This window comes from Hyperolius riggenbachi, chromosome 10 (assembly GCF_040937935.1).
Source record: "Hyperolius riggenbachi isolate aHypRig1 chromosome 10, aHypRig1.pri, whole genome shotgun sequence".
Lineage (NCBI taxonomy): Eukaryota > Metazoa > Chordata > Amphibia > Anura > Hyperoliidae > Hyperolius > Hyperolius riggenbachi.
In genome coordinates, this window is record NC_090655.1 from 34273319 (window position 1) to 34292315 (window position 18997).

Consider the following 18997-nt stretch of genomic DNA (forward strand, 5'->3'; position numbering starts at 1 on the left):
AACATGAAAATCCATCTCGCCTCCCTCTGCAGGAGTCTAGAGACAATGTCTCCACGTCTATTAGTGGTCTTGATATGTTCAAGTCCAAAGACCTGTAAACAATTGTATGAACCCGCATGGAAGTCCAAAAAGTGAGCTGCCACTGAGGTAAGATTGTGACCCTCCCTCCGATCACGTTCAGCCAGTCTAATTTTAGACATATGCTGTTGGACCCTGACCTTTAGGGCATTCTTAGTTTGCCCTACATAAAGTTTGGGGCAACTACATTTCAAAGCATATATAACCCCCTGTGTCCGACAGTTTACATATTGATTCAATTTGAAACTACAAGATTGTGAGGAGTTACTAATCTCAGACCGACCACTCATATATGGGCAAACATTGCAGGCCCCACATGGGTAACTACCACGTACGCCTGCTCCAATCGTACGGCCTGTGCAAGAGGAAAAATGGCTAGCACAAAGTTTATCCTTCAAAGTGGGACTTCTCTTAGCAGTAATAGACGGATAGGGTGCAATACAGCCCTTTAAATCAGGGTCCGATTGCAAAATTGGCCATGTATTTCTTAGGGCCCCATGGATTTCTTTCCAGCTATTATTGTAAACTGTACTAAGTCTCACCAATTTGTCATCCACACGTGGCCTTTGGTTGATAAGTTTCGTTCTCCTCTTATTTTTGGCAGTAAAGAAGGCTTGTTTGACCACTTTTCTTTTGAATTGAATTGATTTGGTGTAATACTTTTCTCTGCCACTTACTATCAGGTTCCTTAGGGGCAAACAAGTAAGAGTCATTAGAAATAATTAGATAACAGAGACGTTTGATTGTCATAGACACCCTTTGACATACGGTAATTCATCAGTAAGTGGGCATGTTTCATTGATTTCAGAATGAATGCAGCCACCTTTAGTCTTTATTTAGCTGTGATGCACCATATCCAATACCATGTGTGCTAGGCTTTAAAGTAATTAGGGATTGTACATTTCTGGTGGCTTACAGTAATACTGTCAAATGGCCAAGGCTTTTGGAGAATTTCAATGAACTTTTCTTATCCGGCATTTCTCCAAAACCAAGTATAATCCTCCGAACTCTAATTTTGTTATCCAGAATTCAACTAATCATTATTCTCTTAAAGTGGACCTCCGGACTAAAAATCGACTCAGCAGCACTGAAAAGGCTTTGGGCTTGATTCACAAAGCGGTGCTAACTGTTAGCACGCCTGTGAAAACCCCCTTAGCACGTCTAAACAAGCTTATCGCGCATAAAACTTTACGCGCGCAAAACTTTATGCGCGTAAAACTTTACGCGCGTACTGCACAGAGCGCAGGGCGCTCCGTGCGAAGTGCCCATTAAAGCCTATGGGACTTAGCGCACGTAAAACTTTGCGCGCGTAAAACTTTGTGCGCGCAAAGTTAGCGCGCGATCTGATTGAGAAATCCGGTGCTAACCTACTTAGTACCCTGGTTAGCGTGTCTAAAGACTTTAGATGTGCTAAGTAGGTTAGCACCGCTTTGTGAATCAAGCCCCTTGTGTTTCTGTAACAGTTCCACAGCATCAGAACTTTGTTTCTCTTATACAAGCCTCATTTTTAGCTGCACAGAAGAAAACTGCCCGGTCTTTTTTCCCCTGATGCTGTGCAAAGCATGATGGGATTTCTGATTTTGTTGTTCTCGTTCTGCTGCTTTGGTGCAATTTTTTTTTACATTTTGAATTTGACATTTGAAGCCTAGTGTGTGCAGCTGAGAGGGGTAATCAGGACACAGGGCAGTTGGAACTTTGTCTCATGCTCCCTGTCACCTCCTTTCAACCAAAAAGATGGCTGCCCCCATGACAAAGATGGCAGCCCCCATGAATCACAAATATTTGCCTGTTCTTTTAAAACAGGGTTGGTAAGAGATTATATTACCTATCTATTCTAATTAACATAACTAATGTAACTTGATGACAGTATGTTTGTTTAGGCTGAAGTTCCCCTTTAAGCTCAATGTACAGTTAAAAAGGAGTGGTCAGCCATACTATCTCAGAAAAAAATACATATCTAAGTAGATAAATACTTGCTCTAGTTACATATGTATTGCGCTGTCCACATTTTGATTTTAGTGATTTTTCTATAGTAAAAAAAAAAGAGAAAATCCTTCTTAGGATTTTCCATTTTGACTGTGTCTATCTTGAAGCCAATCCTGACATCATTTCCTCCCTTACTCTGTCTTTGTATCATTGCCCTCCCGCCTCCCAGTCTTCAGACACTCACATCCAGCTCTGCAGTAGAAAGTGCATTGCCTCAGCAGGAGAAATATTGGCCAGTCAGAGAGGAACAGATGTGTGGGAGGGGAAAACAGGAGGGAAAGAGGCTTCAGCCAACCAGGCTGCATTAGTTATGTCTGAGGGGAAAGTAAAGAAGAAAAAAAAACAGCACACCCTGCAACCTCCTTTGTGTGGCAGATGTACCAAATAAGAGCCAGGGAAACTTAGGAATGATGTTTTCTGGAGAAGAAAAGTAAGAGTGATTTTTAACTTTTGGATTGCCTGCTTAGCATCCTTATTACCGGTACTTGTTTACCACATAAAAATAAATAATTGATTTTATGCCTGACAGATACACTTTAAGGCAATGTAGAGTTAAGGCTAAGGGTTGCAGAGTATGCATTATAAGCATGCAGAAATACAGTATATACGTGATATTTGCTGGTCTTGGGTTAACCACTTGCCGACCGCCTACTTCATATTGGCGGCAGGAAAAGTGGCAGCCCAAGGACCACGTAACGCAGATTGGCGTCAGGTCCTGGGGCACTCTCTGGCCGGGGATCGCGCGCTGGGATGCGCGCGCATCCACCGGCAATAGGCTCCGCCCACCCGCGACGTCAACCCGCCGGCCAATCGGAAGCGCCGGCGGGTTGTTAACCCCGCGATCGCCGCTACAAAGTGTATAATACACTTTGTAATGTATACAAAGTGTATTATACAGGCTGCCTCCTGCCCTGGTGGTCCCAGTGTCCGAGGGACCACCAGGGCAGGCTGCAGCCACCCTAGTCTGCACCCAAACACACTGATCTGCCCCCCCCTGCCCCCTGATCGCCCACAGTACCCCTCAGACCCCCCCTGCCCACCCCCCAGACCACCATTTGCACACAATCACCCCCCTAATCACCCATCAATCACTCCCTGTCACTATCTGTCAACGCTATTTTTTTTTTTAGTCCCTAAACTGCCCCCTGCTCCCTCCTGATCACCCCCCCACCCCTCAGATTCTCCCCAGACCCCCCCAGACCCTCCCCCCCCTGCGTACTGTATGCATCTATCCCCCCTGATCAACTGTCAATCACCTGTCAATCACCTGTCAATCACCCGTCAATCACCCCCTGTCACTGCCACCCATCAATCAGCCCCTAACCTGCCCCTTGCGGGCAATCTGATCACCCACCCACACCAATAGATCGCCCGCAGATCCGACATCAGATCACCTCCCAAATCCATCGTTTACATCTATTCTCTCCTCTAAACACCCACTAATTACCCATCAATCACACATCAATCACCCCCTATCACCACCTGTCACTGTTACCCATCAGATTAGACCCTTGCGGGCACCCAATCGCCCGCCCACACACTCAGATTGCCCTCAACCCCCCCCCTTATCGATTCGCCAGTGCATTATTTACATCCGTTCTTCCCTGTAATAACCCACTGATCACCTGTCAATCACCCCCTGTCACTGCCACCCATCAATCACCCCCTGTCACTGCCACCCATCAATCAGCCCCTAACCTGCCCCTTGCGGGCAATCTGATCACCCACCCACACCAATAGATCGCCCGCAGATCCGACATCAGATCACCTCCCAAATCCATCGTTTACATCTATTCTCTCCTCTAAACACCCACTAATTACCCATCAATCACCCATCAATCACCCCCTATCACCACCTGTCACTGTTACCCATCAGATTAGACCCTTGCGGGCACCCAATCGCCCGCCCACACACTCAGATTGCCCTCAACCCCCCCCTTATCGATTCGCCAGTGCATTATTTACATCCGTTCTTCCCTGTAATAACCCACTGATCACCTGTCAATCACCCCCTGTCACTGCCACCCATCAATCACCCCCTGTCACTGCCACCCATCAATCAGCCCCTAACCTGCCCCTTGCGGGCAATCTGATCACCCACCCACACCAATAGATCGCCCGCAGATCCGACATCAGATCACCTCCCAAATCCATCGTTTACATCTATTCTCTCCTCTAAACACCCACTAATTACCCATCAATCACCCCCTATCACCACCTGTCACTGTTACCCATCAGATTAGACCCTAATCTGCCCCTTGCGGGCACCCAATCACCCGCCCACACGCTCAGATTGCCCTCAGACCCCCCCCTTATCAATTCGCCAGTGCAATATTTACATCTGTTATTCCCTGTAATAACCCACTGATCACCTGTCAATCACCCATCAATCACCCCCTGTCACTGCCACCCATCAATCACCCCCTGTCACTGCCACCCATCAATCAGCCCCTAACCTGCCCCTTGCGGGCAATCTGATCACCCACCCACACCAATAGATCGCCCGCAGATCCGACATCAGATCACCTTCCAAGTGCAGTGTTTACATCTCTTCTCTCCTCTAAACACCCACTAATTACCCATCAATCACCCCCTATCACCACCTGTCACTGTTACCCATCAGATTAGACCCTAATCTGCCCCTTGCGGGCACCCAATCACCCGCCCACACCTCAGAACGCCCTCAGACCCCAGCCCTGATCACCTCGCTAGTGCATTGCTTGCATCTATTTCCCCCCTCTAATCACACCTTGAGACACCCATAAATCACCTCCTGTCACCCCCTAGCACACCTACCCATCAGATCAGGCCCTAATTTGCCCCGTGTGGGCTCCTGATCACTCGGCCAAACCCTCAGATCCCCCTCAGACCCCCTTCCGATCACCTCCCCAGTGCATTGATTGCATCTATTTTCCCCTCTAACCGCCCCCTGAGACACCCATCAATCACCTCCTGTCACCCCCCTAGCACTCCTATCCATCAGATCAGGCCCAATACATCCTGTCATCTAAGAGGCCACCCTGCTTATGACCGTTTCCACAAAATTTGCCCTCTCATAGAGCACCTGTCATCAAAATTTGCAGATGCTTATACCCCTGAACAGTCATTTTGAGAAATTTGGTTTCCAGACTACTCACAGTTTTGGGCCCGTAAAATGCCAGGGCAGTATAGGAACCCCACAAGTGACCCCATTTTAGAAAGAAGACACCCCAAGGTATTCTGTTAGGTGTATGATGAGTTCATAGAAGATTTTATTTTTGTCAAAAGTTAGCGGAAATTGGATTTTTATTGTTTTTTTTCACAAAGTGTCATTTTTCACTAACTTGTGACAAAAAATAAAATCTTCTATGAACTCACCATACCCCTAACGGAATACCTTGGGGTGTCGTCTTTCTAAAATGGGGTCACTTGTGGGGTTCCTATACTGCCCTGGCATTTTAGGGGCCCTAAACCGTGGGGAGTAGTCTAGAAAACAAATGCCTCAAAATGACCTGTGAATAGGACGTTGGGCCCCTTAGCGCACCTAGGCTGCAAAAAAGTGTCACACATGTAGTATCGCCATACTCAGGAGAAGTAGTATAATGTGTTTTGTGGTGTATTTTTACACATACCCATGCTGGGTGGGAGAAATCTCTCTGTAAATGGACAATTGTGTGTAAAAAAAATCAAAAATGTGTCATTTACAGAGATATTTCTCCCACCCAGCATGGTTATATGTAAAAATACACCACAAAACACATTATACTACTTCTTCTGAGTACGGCGATACCACATGTGTTTTTGCAGCCTAACTGTGCTAAGGGGCCCAAAGTCCAATGAGTACCTTTAGGATTTCACAGGTCATTTTGAGACATTTGGGTTCAAGACGACTACTCACGGTTTAGGGCCCCTAAAATGCCAGGGCAGTATTGGAACCCCACAAATGACCCCATTCTAGAAAGAAGACACCCCAAGGTATTCCGTTAGGAGTATGGTGAGTTCATAGAAGATTTTATTTTTTGTCACAAGTTAGCGGAAATTGATATGTATTGTTTTTTTTTTCACAAAGTGTCATTTTCCGCTAACTTGTGACAAAAAATAAATCTTCTATGAACTCACCATACCCCTAACGGAATACCTTGGGGTGTCTTCATTCTAAAATGGGGTCACTTGTGGGGTTCCTATACTGCCCTGGCATTTTAGGGGCCCTAAACCGTGAGGAGTAGTCTAGAATCCAAATGCCTCAAAATGACCTGTGAATAGGACGTTAGGCCCCTTAGCGCACCTAGGTTGCAAAAAAGTGTCACACATGTGGTATCGCCGTACTCAGAAGAAGTAGTATAATGTGTTTTGAGGTGTATTTTTATACATACCCATGCTGGGTGGGAGAAATCTCTCTGTAAATGGACAGTTGTGTGTAAAAAAAATCAAATAATTGTCATTTACAGAGATATTTCTCCCACCTAGCATCTGTATGTGTAAAAATACACCCCAAAACACATTATACTACTTCTCCTGAGTACGGGGGTACCACATGTGTGGCACTTTCTTGCACCCTAAGTGCGCTAAGGGGCCCAAAGTCCAATGAGTACCTTTAGGATTTCACAGGTCATTTTGCGACGTTTGGTTTCAAGACTACTCCTCACGGTTTAGGGCCCCTAAAATGCCAGGGCAGTATAGGAAACCCACAAATGACCCCATTTTAGAAAGAAGACACCCCAAGGTATTCCGTTAGGAGTATGGTGAGTTCATAGAAGATTTTATTTTTGTCACAAGTTAGCAGAAAATGACACTTTGTGAAAAAAAACAATTAAAATCAATTTCCGCTAACTTGTGACAAAAAAAAAAATCTTCTATGAACTCACCATCCTCCTAATGGAATACCTTGGGGTGTCTTCCTTCTAAAATGGGGTAATTTGTGGGATTCCTATACTGTCCTGGCATTTTAGGGGCCCTAAACCGTGAGGAGCAGTCTTGAAACGAAATTTCTCAAAATGACCTGTGAAATCCTAAAGGTACTCATTGGACTTTGGGCCCCTTAGCGCAGTTAGGGTGCAAAAAAGTGCCACACATGTGGTATCGCCGTACTCAGGAGAAGTAGTATAATGTGTTTTGGGGTGTATTTTTCCACATACCCATGCTGAGTGGGAGAAATATCTCTATAAATTGACAATTGTGTGTTAAAAAAAGAAAACAATTGTCATTTACGGAGATATTTCTCCCACCCAGCATGGGTATGTGTAAAAATACACCCCAAAACACATTATACTACTTCTCCTGAGTACGGCAATACCACATGTGTGGCACTTTTTTGCAGCCTAACTGCGCTAAGGGGCCCAAAGTCCAATGAGCATCTTTAGGCTTTACAGGGGTGCTTACAATTAGGCACCCCCCAAAATGCCAGGACAGTGAACACACCCCACAAATGACCCCATTTTGGAAAGTAGACACTTCAAGGTATTCAGAGAGGAACATAGTGAGTCCGTGGCAGATTTCATTTTTTTTTGTCGCAAGTTAGAAGAAATGGAAACTTTTTTTTTTTTTTTTGTTACAAAGTGTCATTTTCCGCTAACTTGTGACAAAAAATAAAATCTTCTATGAACTCACCATGCCTCTCACTGAATACTTTGGGATGTCTTCTTTCCAAAATGGGGTCATTTGGGGGGTATTTGTACTATCCTGGAATTTTAGCCCCTCATGAAACCTGACAGGTGCGCAGAAAAGTCAGAGATGCTTGAAAATGGGAAAATTCACTTTTTGCACCATAGTTTGTAAACGCTATAACTTTTACCCAATCCAATAAATATACACTGAATGGGTTTTTTTTTATCAAAGACATGTAGCAGAATAACTTTCGCGCTCAAATGTATAGGAAATTTTACTTTATTTGAAAACTGTCAGCACAGAAAGTTAAAAAAGTCATTTTTTTGACAAAATTCATGTCTTTTTTGATGAATATAATAAAAACTAAAACTCGCAGCAGCAATCAAATAGCACCGAAAGAAAGCTGTATTAGTGACAAGAAAAGGAGGTAGAATTCATTTAGGTGGTAGGTTGTATGACTGAGCAATAAACCGTGAAAGCTGCAGTGGTCCGAATGGAAAAAAAGGCTCTGGTCCTTAAGGGGTTTTATGACTGCAGTCTTTAAGTGGTTAAGAGAATTACTGTTGGGAAAATAAATTTAGATTTAGAGGAATTAAGGTACGATTTAGGGTGTTTTCTAGACCAAAAGGAGATTTTTACATGGACAAAAACAGGAATTAGTTTTCCTAACTGATGCTTCCGGTTTTGATTGCGTAGTGGGGGCTGTGACTGTAACTGTAATGGGAATGCTCGCAAGTACTAGCTGAAATAGTGCAAAACTGGACTTTCGGGACTAGAAAATTACAGAACTTACCTAAACAAGGGAATTTATCTTACAGTACATTCTTCTGCAGAATTCTCCAAATGGAAAAACTGTGAACTTTGTGGTGAAGTTATCTGTTGTAATTTTCACAGCTAGAGATATTTTTTCATGTTACCTGAAATATGTAGTGGTGGCATACCTTCAAATTACAAATGTTTTTACAATTAAAAATAATGTGTTTTCTTTAATATTATGCTTTATTTCTTTTGTTTTCTGATACAATTTAAATACAGTATAATCTCTTTATAATAAACTCTGGTATAGTAAACATTTGGGTATAGTAAACTACTTCTACAGGCCCCGGCCAATCCCCATTATAACGAGGAGAACGCCAGCGCATACCACTAAGGCTGCATCTGAAATGACCACCAGCTCAGTGTGCAGCATGTAAATAGATTTTCTGCACACTTTGCATTCAATTCAGATGCAAATCATATGCAAATCTGCTACTACTTATTATGCAAACAGGAAACTCAGGAGGAGGGTCTGGGAGCAGCTAACCTGACAGTTACATAGTTACAAAGTTAAGAAAAGATGGGGGGAAAAGGCTGCGCGTCACTAAACACATGTTGCAATTGAATGGTTAATCGCACAGGCATACACCGCCTCTGCCAGACTGAAAAATGCATGCCCTGCATCTAAGACAAGTGCTAACATTTATTAAACTAGGAGGAACTTTAGCTTCCAATATGGTTTGCATGCAAAGTATATTATACTAGACACTTGCGCCACGGTGAGGCAAACCTCCGGGCAAGTGACCTAACCTAAATTTAAAGCCTTGGGAGCAGCTAAGCAAAAAAAATGTGTAACTTACATTTTGTTGAACAGCGAGGAGAACGCCAGCGCATACCACTAAAAGCTGCATCTGAAATGACCACCAGCTCAGTGTGCAGTACCTAAATAGATTTTCTGCACACTTTGCATTCAATTCAGATGCAAATCAAATGCAAATCTGCTACTACTTATTATGCAAACAGGAAACTCAGGAGGAGGGGCTGGGTGCAGCTAACCTGACAGTTACATAGTTACAAAGTTAAGGAAAGGTGGGGGGGAAAGGCTGCGTGTCCTGAAAAACACATGCTGCAATTGAATGGTTAATCGCACAGGCATACACCGCCTCTGCCAGACTGAAAAATGCATGCCCTGCATCCAAGACAAGTGCTAACATTTATTAAACTAGGAGGAACTTTAGCTTCCAATATGGTTTGCATGCAAAGTATATTATACTAGACACTTGCGCCACGGTAAGGCAAACCTCCGGGCAAGTGACCTAACCTAAATTTAAAGCCTTGGGAGCAGCTAAGCAAAAAAAATGTGTAACTTACATTTTGTTGAACAGCGAGGAGAACGCCAGCGCATACCACTAAAAGCTGCATCTGAAATGACCACCAGCTCAGTGTGCAGTACCTAAATAGATTTTCTGCACACTTTGCATTCAATTCAGATGCAAATCATATGCAAATCTGCTACTACTTATTATGCAAACAGGAAACTCAGGAGGAGGGGCTGGGTGCAGCTAACCTGACAGTTACATAGTTACAAAGTTAAGGAAAGGTGGTAGGGAAAGGCTGCGTGTCCTGAAAAACACATGCTGCAATTGAATGGTTAATCGCACAGGCATACACCGCCTCTGCCAGACTGAAAAATGCATGCCCTGCATCCAAGACAAGTGCTAACATTTATTAAACTAGGAAGAACTTTAGCTTCCAATATGGTTTGCATGCAAAGTATATTATACTAGACACTTGCCCCATTATAAGTCTAGGGGTGCAATGCCTGATATAGTACACTCTGATATAATAAAACTTCTGTTATAGTAAACCTATTTTTGGCCCCTACGTGACGCTGACTTTGGGCATAGTAAACAGAGGGAGGTGCATGCGTGGGAGTGGGAGGTGCATCTCTTCAGGCTAATTGCAGGTGAGTTGATGCCTGATAACATTTGTAAGACAAGAAGAATGGCTCCGGCGCTGGATATACAGTACTGTGCAAATAAGCACATGAGAAATAATGTGAACATAAACAAAAGAGAATGCAGTGTTACCACTTCCATTTTACAATCACCGATGAAGGTACAGTCACAATCCTCCCACAGAATTGTACGCACCCCCAAGTAACGCTTCCCTTGTTAGCGATGATGCTCCTGGTAGTGTGTGGAGCGCAGTACAGGCTACTTTCACTTGTAGTGCAAATCAGAGCAGGTCTATTCACTGCAAAACTAAGGAAAGTGGAGAGTAGAGTGCTAAGTCCCACCCACAAATTTATCAGAACTATTACAGATGCGAGTGCCTTATCATGATTGGCTGCATTTTGAAGAGAGGCTTCATGATTGGCTCAAGTGTGAGCAGAACGTTTTGCAGGACACGTACTGCAAGTCCCGCCCACGGAGGTATCAGAGCCACTCACAGGAAACGAGTGGCTGCCTCTATTCAGCAACACTTGCAATTTTTAAGGAGCCCTGGATACTGTACTAGTGATTTGTCCAGCCTGGATATGCAGCCCTAAGGTATACTTCACCTTGTAGTCCACCAAATGTCCAAGTGCTTGTAATGTACCTCCAATAGTAGGACAGAGTTGCTCCTTTGTAGCAGGGAATGTACCAGGGCATGCTGGGTCATTTCTAGGACAATTTCTGATATAGTAAACTTTTACTATTGTAAACGACTTTTCCATTGGAGTTTGCTATAATGAGATTATACTTTATAGAAACAATACACTTTTATCTTCTGTAAAGTTTGACTGATGCACATCAGATTCTCGGGTTACCTTATATGAGCACCTGTCAATTTGCAATTATCCCCTTTGTTTGTTCTACAGATATCAGCCATGTAAACTGCAGTCTTTAGAATCATCCCAGCTTTAAGGAAGCTAACACGGTACAATACCCTACTGCAGCTTTAAGGAAGTTTCTATTCCCACAAGAGGCGGCTTCTACATAGTCTACGGTCCATCTCCATGGTAAATGTTCTGCTGCACCACAATCATGCATGTGAATGTAATAGATACGTAATGACAACAATGGCTGTTGTAATATCACATGATGTGTAGTATTTGTATAAGATAAATTGAATTTCACTTCAAGGGTCCCATACACCTAACGATTTTCCCGTCGATACACAGCAGATTCGATCACTGTGTTCGAATCTGCTGTGAAATCGTTGTGCAAACGCTGACAGAGCGATCGATTTCCCTCCGAAATCAATCGTTCCCGTCGAGCCGTCCGTGTGGAAGATTTTGCTCGATCGCCGGCGGGTCGGTAGTGCGTCGACAGCGCCGTTCGGATGACCGACGCTAGCGGCAATACATTACCTGCTCTGCCGGCGCGAGTCCCCTGGTCCCCGCTGTCTTCTTCTCTGGCGGGGGGGGCGTCAGCTTCACAGATGGTGAATCGATTTCATGCTGAAATCGATTCACAATCTGTTTGCAGTAATGGCAGCCATATGGTCCCTCTCTGATCAGATTTGATCAGAGAGGGATGTATCTGTTGGTTGATCTGATGGCAGATCGACCAGTGTATGGCCACCTTAACTGAACCTAGTCCAATATGTGAAATTGAGAGCAGGTGAATAATTTTCCACATCTTCTGCTCCTTGGAATAAACCTATTTCTTCGTATAACTTCCTAAAGTGAACCCAAAGTGAGAGTGATATGGATCCTGCCATATTTATTTGCTTGTAAACAATACTATTTGCCTGGCAGTCCTGCTGATCTGTTTGGCTGCTGTAGTGTCTGATTACATCAGACATCAGCATGCGGCTAATCTTGTCAGCTCTGACAATAATGTCAGAAACGCCTGATCTGCTGCATGCTTGTTCAGGGTCTATGGCTAAAAGTATTAGAGGTAGAGCCTCATCAGGATAGCCAGGCAACAGGCATTGCTTAAAAAAGAAATAAATATGGCAGCCTCCATATCACTCTCACCTCGAGTTCACTTTAGTACCAAGTACCCATATAGTGACAACAAGGCAATGTGTGTCCTTGAAGCTCACTGATGCATAGTAATGGGCACTTCTGTAGCTGAAAATTACATTTTCCTCTGCCTGCAGTTAAGTGTAGTATTTTGGTTACGTCTTAGACTGCCCCCTTCTGTCTTGCAGCCAAATGGCAACTCTCTGCAACATTCTCCAGCTGCAGTAAAAAGAAGGCTTAAAGCGGACCCAAACAAACATTTTTTTAATTCAAAATATTTAGTTGCACCACTCTGACACATACAAAGATAAATAAACACTCCTTCACGCCTATGAGCATTTCAGTGCATGATTTCACTCTTCTCTTTTCATAACTAGGGTTATACAGGTGGCAGCCATTACTTCTGAGCTTAGTAGGAGGTTTTAGATCATGGGTGTGTTTGTCATCAACTACCCTCCCTCACAGGGGCGTCTTCTATATGAAATCTCACACAAGCTGAGATCACCTCCCCTGTGACATCATCAGTAGCAGCCTGTGTTTTTGTTTTTTATCTCCTCCACCAGTCTGCCGGATTCTGTCCCGGCAATATGAAAGAAAGGGAGGGGTTCCTCCAATAAATGTAAAATATTTTATATATGTCATCATGCAGCTGAAAAATGGCTGCTATTTATCATTATAATTTAGAAAATAGAGATTTATTTCTGAAATCTTGTATTTTTAATTTGGGTCCACTTTGATTAAAAGAGCCACTTTTTCACCAATTCGATAATTTCGATCAGTTGTCCAGAAAAATCGAGAGCTTTTCTTTGTTTTCGATCGATAAATCCAATTGAATTTCCCATTGTTTTTTCTCGAGAGGTTTTTTTCTTTTAGAGATTAGACATGTTGGATATTAAAGACCAATAATTGTATGGTGTGTGATGGATTGTCAATTACTGTTCCAATACATTTTTTTCTGAGCTTTCAATTATTTTATTCATGATTGTGGAAAAGTTGAACATACGTGTGTGGTACATTGGTCAGATTTTTTAATGGTTACAATCAAAAAAATTGATTGCTATTCTTGGATTGAACAGATATTTAAAAATTTGGTGTGGTGTGTGGCCCCCTTAAGTCTCTGAAATGGTCATTTGTGTCCTTAAGCTGCAGGAATGTTCTCGCCCCAGGCAGTTACATACTGTGATGGGTGTACTGCAAAATGTTTGCAACAAAACTTTACACGTGTTTTTGAGTGGAAACAGCATAAAATGTTTTGACATTGTTCTGCTGTATGTAGTAAGCACTGGCAGAGTACAGTTTCACTCATTAAATTGGCAGCCTACTGCATGCCTAATTCATTAAAGTGAATCTGTTATTTTCTAGTACAGGAAGAGTTACAAAACTTGTTATCTATGCAAAAGAGCTTATATGAGCTCGTAGACAGCTTGCTGAAGTCAGCACTGGTGTAAAAATAGGGCATGCGACCCCTGCCGCCCTCAGGGCCCACTCAGGGACTTTTGGGGGGCAGGAGGGGTCGCAGCATAAGAGGAGAGTGTGGCAGATTAGTGGGGAGGGGGGACATTCCCCCCCCCTCACCTTGGGCTCTCCTCTCAGCGCTCCCCCTCCTGCAATCATTGGTGGCAGCAGGCAGCAGCGGCGGTGGCGGCAGGCTGATCACATTACCTCCTTCTCGCTGGAGGTCTTCCGTTCTCTAAGAGCTTCATGCAACTTCCTGTGTACACAGGAAGTTGCTCTTAGAGAACGGATGACCTCCGGCGAGAAGGAGGTAATGTGATCAGCCTACTGCCGCTGCTGCCCGCTGCCACCAATGATTGCAGGAGGAGGAGCGCTGAGAGGAGAACCCGAGGTGAGGGAGGGGGGGGATGTCCCCCCTCCCCACCGATCTGCCACACTCTCCTCTTATGCTGCGACCCCTCCTGCCCCCCAAAAGGACATTTCAAAGGGTCATCAATTCTGCATTTACAGCTTAAAAGGCAGAGTGTGGATTCTTAACTGCAGCGGTAATAGTCTGATGCTATGTTACAAATAAAGCCTATATAACTAAAAATAAGAGACTCTTTTCTTTGCTACCAATGTTCTATTTATTATCTTTACTACACATACAATTCATTATCTCATAAGTTTATTTTCATTTCAGGTTCACTTTATAACTGCATGAAGTTTAGCTCACATGCTATGAATAAATGCCACTTATAATGCCCAGAAGCCTTTACAAGATGCCGAATGTGTTAAGCTCCATGGAAAGCGAGGAAAAAAAACAGCACTACCCACCCCTCCCATATTATCCCCTGCCCGGGTGTGCCTGGTAATAAGGGACATACGTTTATGGTGCTGTACATTTAACCTGAGATTGGAATAATCAGATTAGCGCCCGGGCTGGTATTTTACTGGGGTCTCCTGAAAACTTAAATTTTAAACTGAAATGGGAAAAAGTTAATGTCAGTAAGCACAGTTTGGGCTTGATTCAGAAAAGGGTGCTAAGTGTTAGCACGCCAGTGAAAAGCCACTTTGCATGTGCTAACATGCTTTGCATGTGCTAAGTAGTTAGCACATGCAAACTACTTAGCACCGTAGTTAGCACATGTAAACTACTTAGCACCGTAGTTATCACATGTAAACTACTTAGCACCCTAGTTTTTTAAAAAAAAAATCAGTGTTTATTCAACAAAGAAAAGGAACATATGACAGAATATAAAAACAGGGAACACCAAGAGCCCCAATAGTGTAATTCGTACTGGACAAGGTGGCAATAAGTTTGTATTGCTAAATACTCACAAGTCAGGGTCACCAGCAGGCAACCACTGTAAAGGCAGGTGGGGAGAGTGTCCTGACCCCACTCAGGATTAAGAAGTCGCTCTCTGTAGACAGGAAGAAAGGGTAGCAACCCTCCACCAAGGGTGGACTCAAAATTGTATACAATGAACAGAGGCGCCAAAAGTATAAGATTAGATTAAATGAGCTTAAAAACCAACTTAAATGGCAAAATTGAAGGAGGAAGTGGTGGTCTTACCTCCCTCAAGCAGACACGACAACGACTGCGATTCAGACAGTCAAACACATTTATTAGGAACTCCAAAAAGAAATGCAACGCGTTTCGCAGGTTCAACCCCGCTTCATCAGGCAATATAGGGAGGAGTATCAAACAATCTGCACAAGGATTCAAATTTCCTTGTGCAGATTGTTTGATACTCCTCCCTATATTGCCTGATGAAGCGGGGTTGAACCTGCGAAACGCGTTGCATTTCTTTTTGGAGTTCCTAATAAATGTGTTTGACTGTCTGAATCGCAGTCGTTGTCGTGTCTGCTTGAGGGAGGTAAGACCACCACTTCCTCCTTCAATTTTGCCATTTAAGTTGGTTTTTAAGCTCATTTAATCTAATCTTATACTTTTGGCGCCTCTGTTCATTGTATACAATATGACAGAATATGCAGTGTAGCAGTGCGCCTCCTAACTTTTCCAACAGTAGCTTCAGCATCAATTATCACTGTGGAAGATGAGAGGGATTGTTAACAATAATATAATGATCGTCACATAATATATAGAGCTCAGATTGAATTTAAATTTCATAATATTTTATCTTTTACAAGATCATAATTAGCAAGACCAGGGGTATCTAACCATGGAGCTTAGCACCCTAGTTAGCACGGTGCTAAGTAGTAATTTGCATGTCCTAACTACGGTGCTAAGTTTGCATGTGCTAACTACGGTGCTAAGTAGTTTGTATGTGCTAACTACTTAGCACCCTAGTTAGCACGCCCAAAGCCTTTAGGCGTGCTAACTGGGTTAGCACCGTTTACTGAATCGAGCCCTTTAATTATCTCTTCTAGAGGTTTTGGGGGTTCGTTTCCATAACCCCTTTATTCACTGTATTGATTGCACACTGACACCTTTTGTGTTGATTCTAGTCTAGGCTCTGATTAGTTTTTTTCTCAAACATTTATTTTCTGCTTGTTACCACCGTCTATAGAGGTGAGGAGGGGGTAATGCTGTTGGGTTTATAATTTTATACGAAAATACAAAAAAAGAAATAAGCATATAGGTTGGAACTGCAGAAGGGTTCAGATTACATACTGTAAGATTTAGCCTTGTACACACGAGTACTGACCTGCACAGGGACCAAAACTCGATCCCGTGGGTGACAGTTTGGGGCTGAGTGCTGTACAGATGTGATGCTAGCTTAGAGAGGCTAGTGACGCATCTGTTACTATAGAGTAGGAGCTCTGTGTAAAACATAGTACAACAATGCAGTCGGGTTGTTTGGGCGTTGGTGTCGCTAAAGATCCAGCATGCTGAATATAGGCAATGTCAGGGTCCCCTGTACTTATAGCTGTTTTGGGTGAGATAAATCCAATGTACCTCGATTAAAGGGAGTCCTATGAGGCAGTTGAAAAGTTTTAATTACGTATTAATTAATACCACATTAATCAATTAATGCACAATGTATGAACATGCATTGGCCCATATGGAATCTTTTTGCATGAATCAATCAAAGAAACATCTTTAATACATCAGAAAGATACCAGCCCAGAAGCATTTAAGTAGATGATTTTCAAGGGGTGCTCATGTCTTTGAGCATGAGCACCTATTGAAAATCTCCCGTTTGTGCGGTGCTGATGGGCTCTTTGGCACCCAGGGACAGGTATACTGCTTACCTTACCTATGGATCAGATGAATATGTAAAATGGTCTTTTATACGGCCTAGTACAACACACCAACACCCCCACTCACTCTGCAGATCACACCCTCGACCTTATACTCACTAAATCCACCACCATTACAGACCTTGACATCGCACCCTTCCTGCCCTCAGACCATCACCTTCTCACCTTCAACCTCCTCACAGAAGGCACCTCCAAACCGCCCGCCCACAAACCTAGTCAATGGCACTGAGACCTACCTCAGCTCAACCCCAGTGTCCTAGCCGACCCCCTCCATGCCCCCTCCTCTTCTCTCTCCACCCAAACCTGGCCTAGTTTTTCTGCAGCTCAGTATTGGCAAACTGACTCATCGGCCCTGACAAAACGGCTTCCCAATATTCCACCGCAAACGCCCCCCTAACCCCCAGCCCTGGCACACCACCCATACTCACAACCTCCAGAGGGTAGCATGCGCCACTGAATGGAAATGGAGGAAAACTCAACTTAACCAGAATTCCCTACAGTGCAAGGCTAACCTGAAGCATTTCCACACTGGCCCTGCAAAGCAATAATACTTCACCAAGCTCATCGGAGCACAAGCTTCCAACCCCCACCGTCTCTTTGCCACTTTCAACTCCCTGCATAATCCCCCCCCTCACCCCCACCACCTCCGTTACCCCTCTGTGCCAAGGATTTAGCCACCCACTTCACAACAAAATTGTCTCCATCTGTCACGAACTATCCAGCCCTTAATCCTCAGAGGTTCCTAATACTCTGACCACAGGTTGCAGTCCTCTTCTGGGATCAGCAGTGCAGACACAGTGAGGACCTGTTGGGCCCGTTCACACCTAGAATCGCAAAACGCCGGCAATTACCGCCGGCGTTTTGCGGGAGTGATTTTTTTCGCGATTACTGCGGAAAAATCACTGGACACTGCGGCGGTTTTGGAGCGATCGCGGTTAGCGTGCTTTGCACGCTAATCACAATTGCTAATCGCAAATCGCCGGCAAACCGCCAACATGCAACACGTTGCGGTTATCGCTAACCGCAAGCGCGGCAGTGAGAACACTGCCACTTGCTACAATGTGTAGCGGTTTTTACAAAACTGCTAGCGGTGTGCCATGAGCGGGAATCGCGCGATTCCCGATCAGGTGTGAATGGACCCTAAGAGAGAAGAAAACTTTATGAGTTTATAAACCTTTTTTTGAACACAGTTGTTTGTGGGGTTTTTTTTTTCTTCAGTAAAATATAGATTTTTACATAGGTACCTTTTTATTTATTAACTGAATTTATTTTGTTAATGGGGCACTTGTTAAAAAGACTTCTTCAGTACAAGGGGTGCAGAAGAGCCTGAGGGCCGACAGCACCCATCCATTTATGGTGGACATCAGCAAGGCAGGATGCTGCGGTTTGCTGCCCCTTGTACATTGGTCTGGTAGTGATCAAAAGGTTAGAGAAAGCTGGTAAAAACAAACGTTTTAAAACTCTGGCAGCCTGTATACCTGTAACACAATGATAGCACTTATGGATTGGGCAGTTGTGAAAAATGACTAACACTGTAATAGCAGAGGTGAGCTTAAAAAACTTCCCATTCAAATTTCATTTGAATTGACACAGAGATAGTCAAGCCCAGTAGCTGCTGATCAATTAGATGGCAGCTGGTTAATCACACAGCAGCTGGTGGGCTTATAGTGCGTACACACATCTAGTCCCCCCCCCCTGGAGCCCCCCGAAAATAATTGTGCTGCGGCATTCTTTCACCAGAAAATAATTATAATGCGGCAATATTTCACCATAAAATAATCGTAATGCGGGAATGTTTCACCAGAAAATAATTGTAATGCGGCAATGTTTCACCCCAAAAATAATCATAATATGGGGCAGCGTTTCACCAGAAAATAATCGTAATGCGGCAATGTTTCACCATGAAATGGCTATGTATCACTACTTTTGAATAAATGTGGATTTAATCACGCTGGAGTGTGCGGACACTTTGGCTTT

At 43.8% G+C, this 18997-nt stretch overlaps 1 protein-coding gene across 4 annotated transcripts in view; it reads left to right on the forward strand.

The window, feature by feature from the left end:
- MYPN (myopalladin) overlaps window positions 1-18997 on the forward strand; it is a 319671-nt gene that overhangs the window by 32910 nt on the left and 267764 nt on the right. For 3 of the 4 annotated variants that reach the window (XM_068258759.1, XM_068258763.1, XM_068258761.1), the window contains exon 2: window positions 11267-11407. The exons of the other annotated variant lie outside the window; for it this stretch is intronic. In XM_068258759.1, the coding sequence (XP_068114860.1) occupies window positions 11405-11407 (3 nt within the window). In that variant the 5' untranslated portion in view covers window positions 11267-11404. The remainder of the gene's footprint in view (window positions 1-11266; window positions 11408-18997) is intronic. 4 annotated transcript variants of the gene reach the window in all.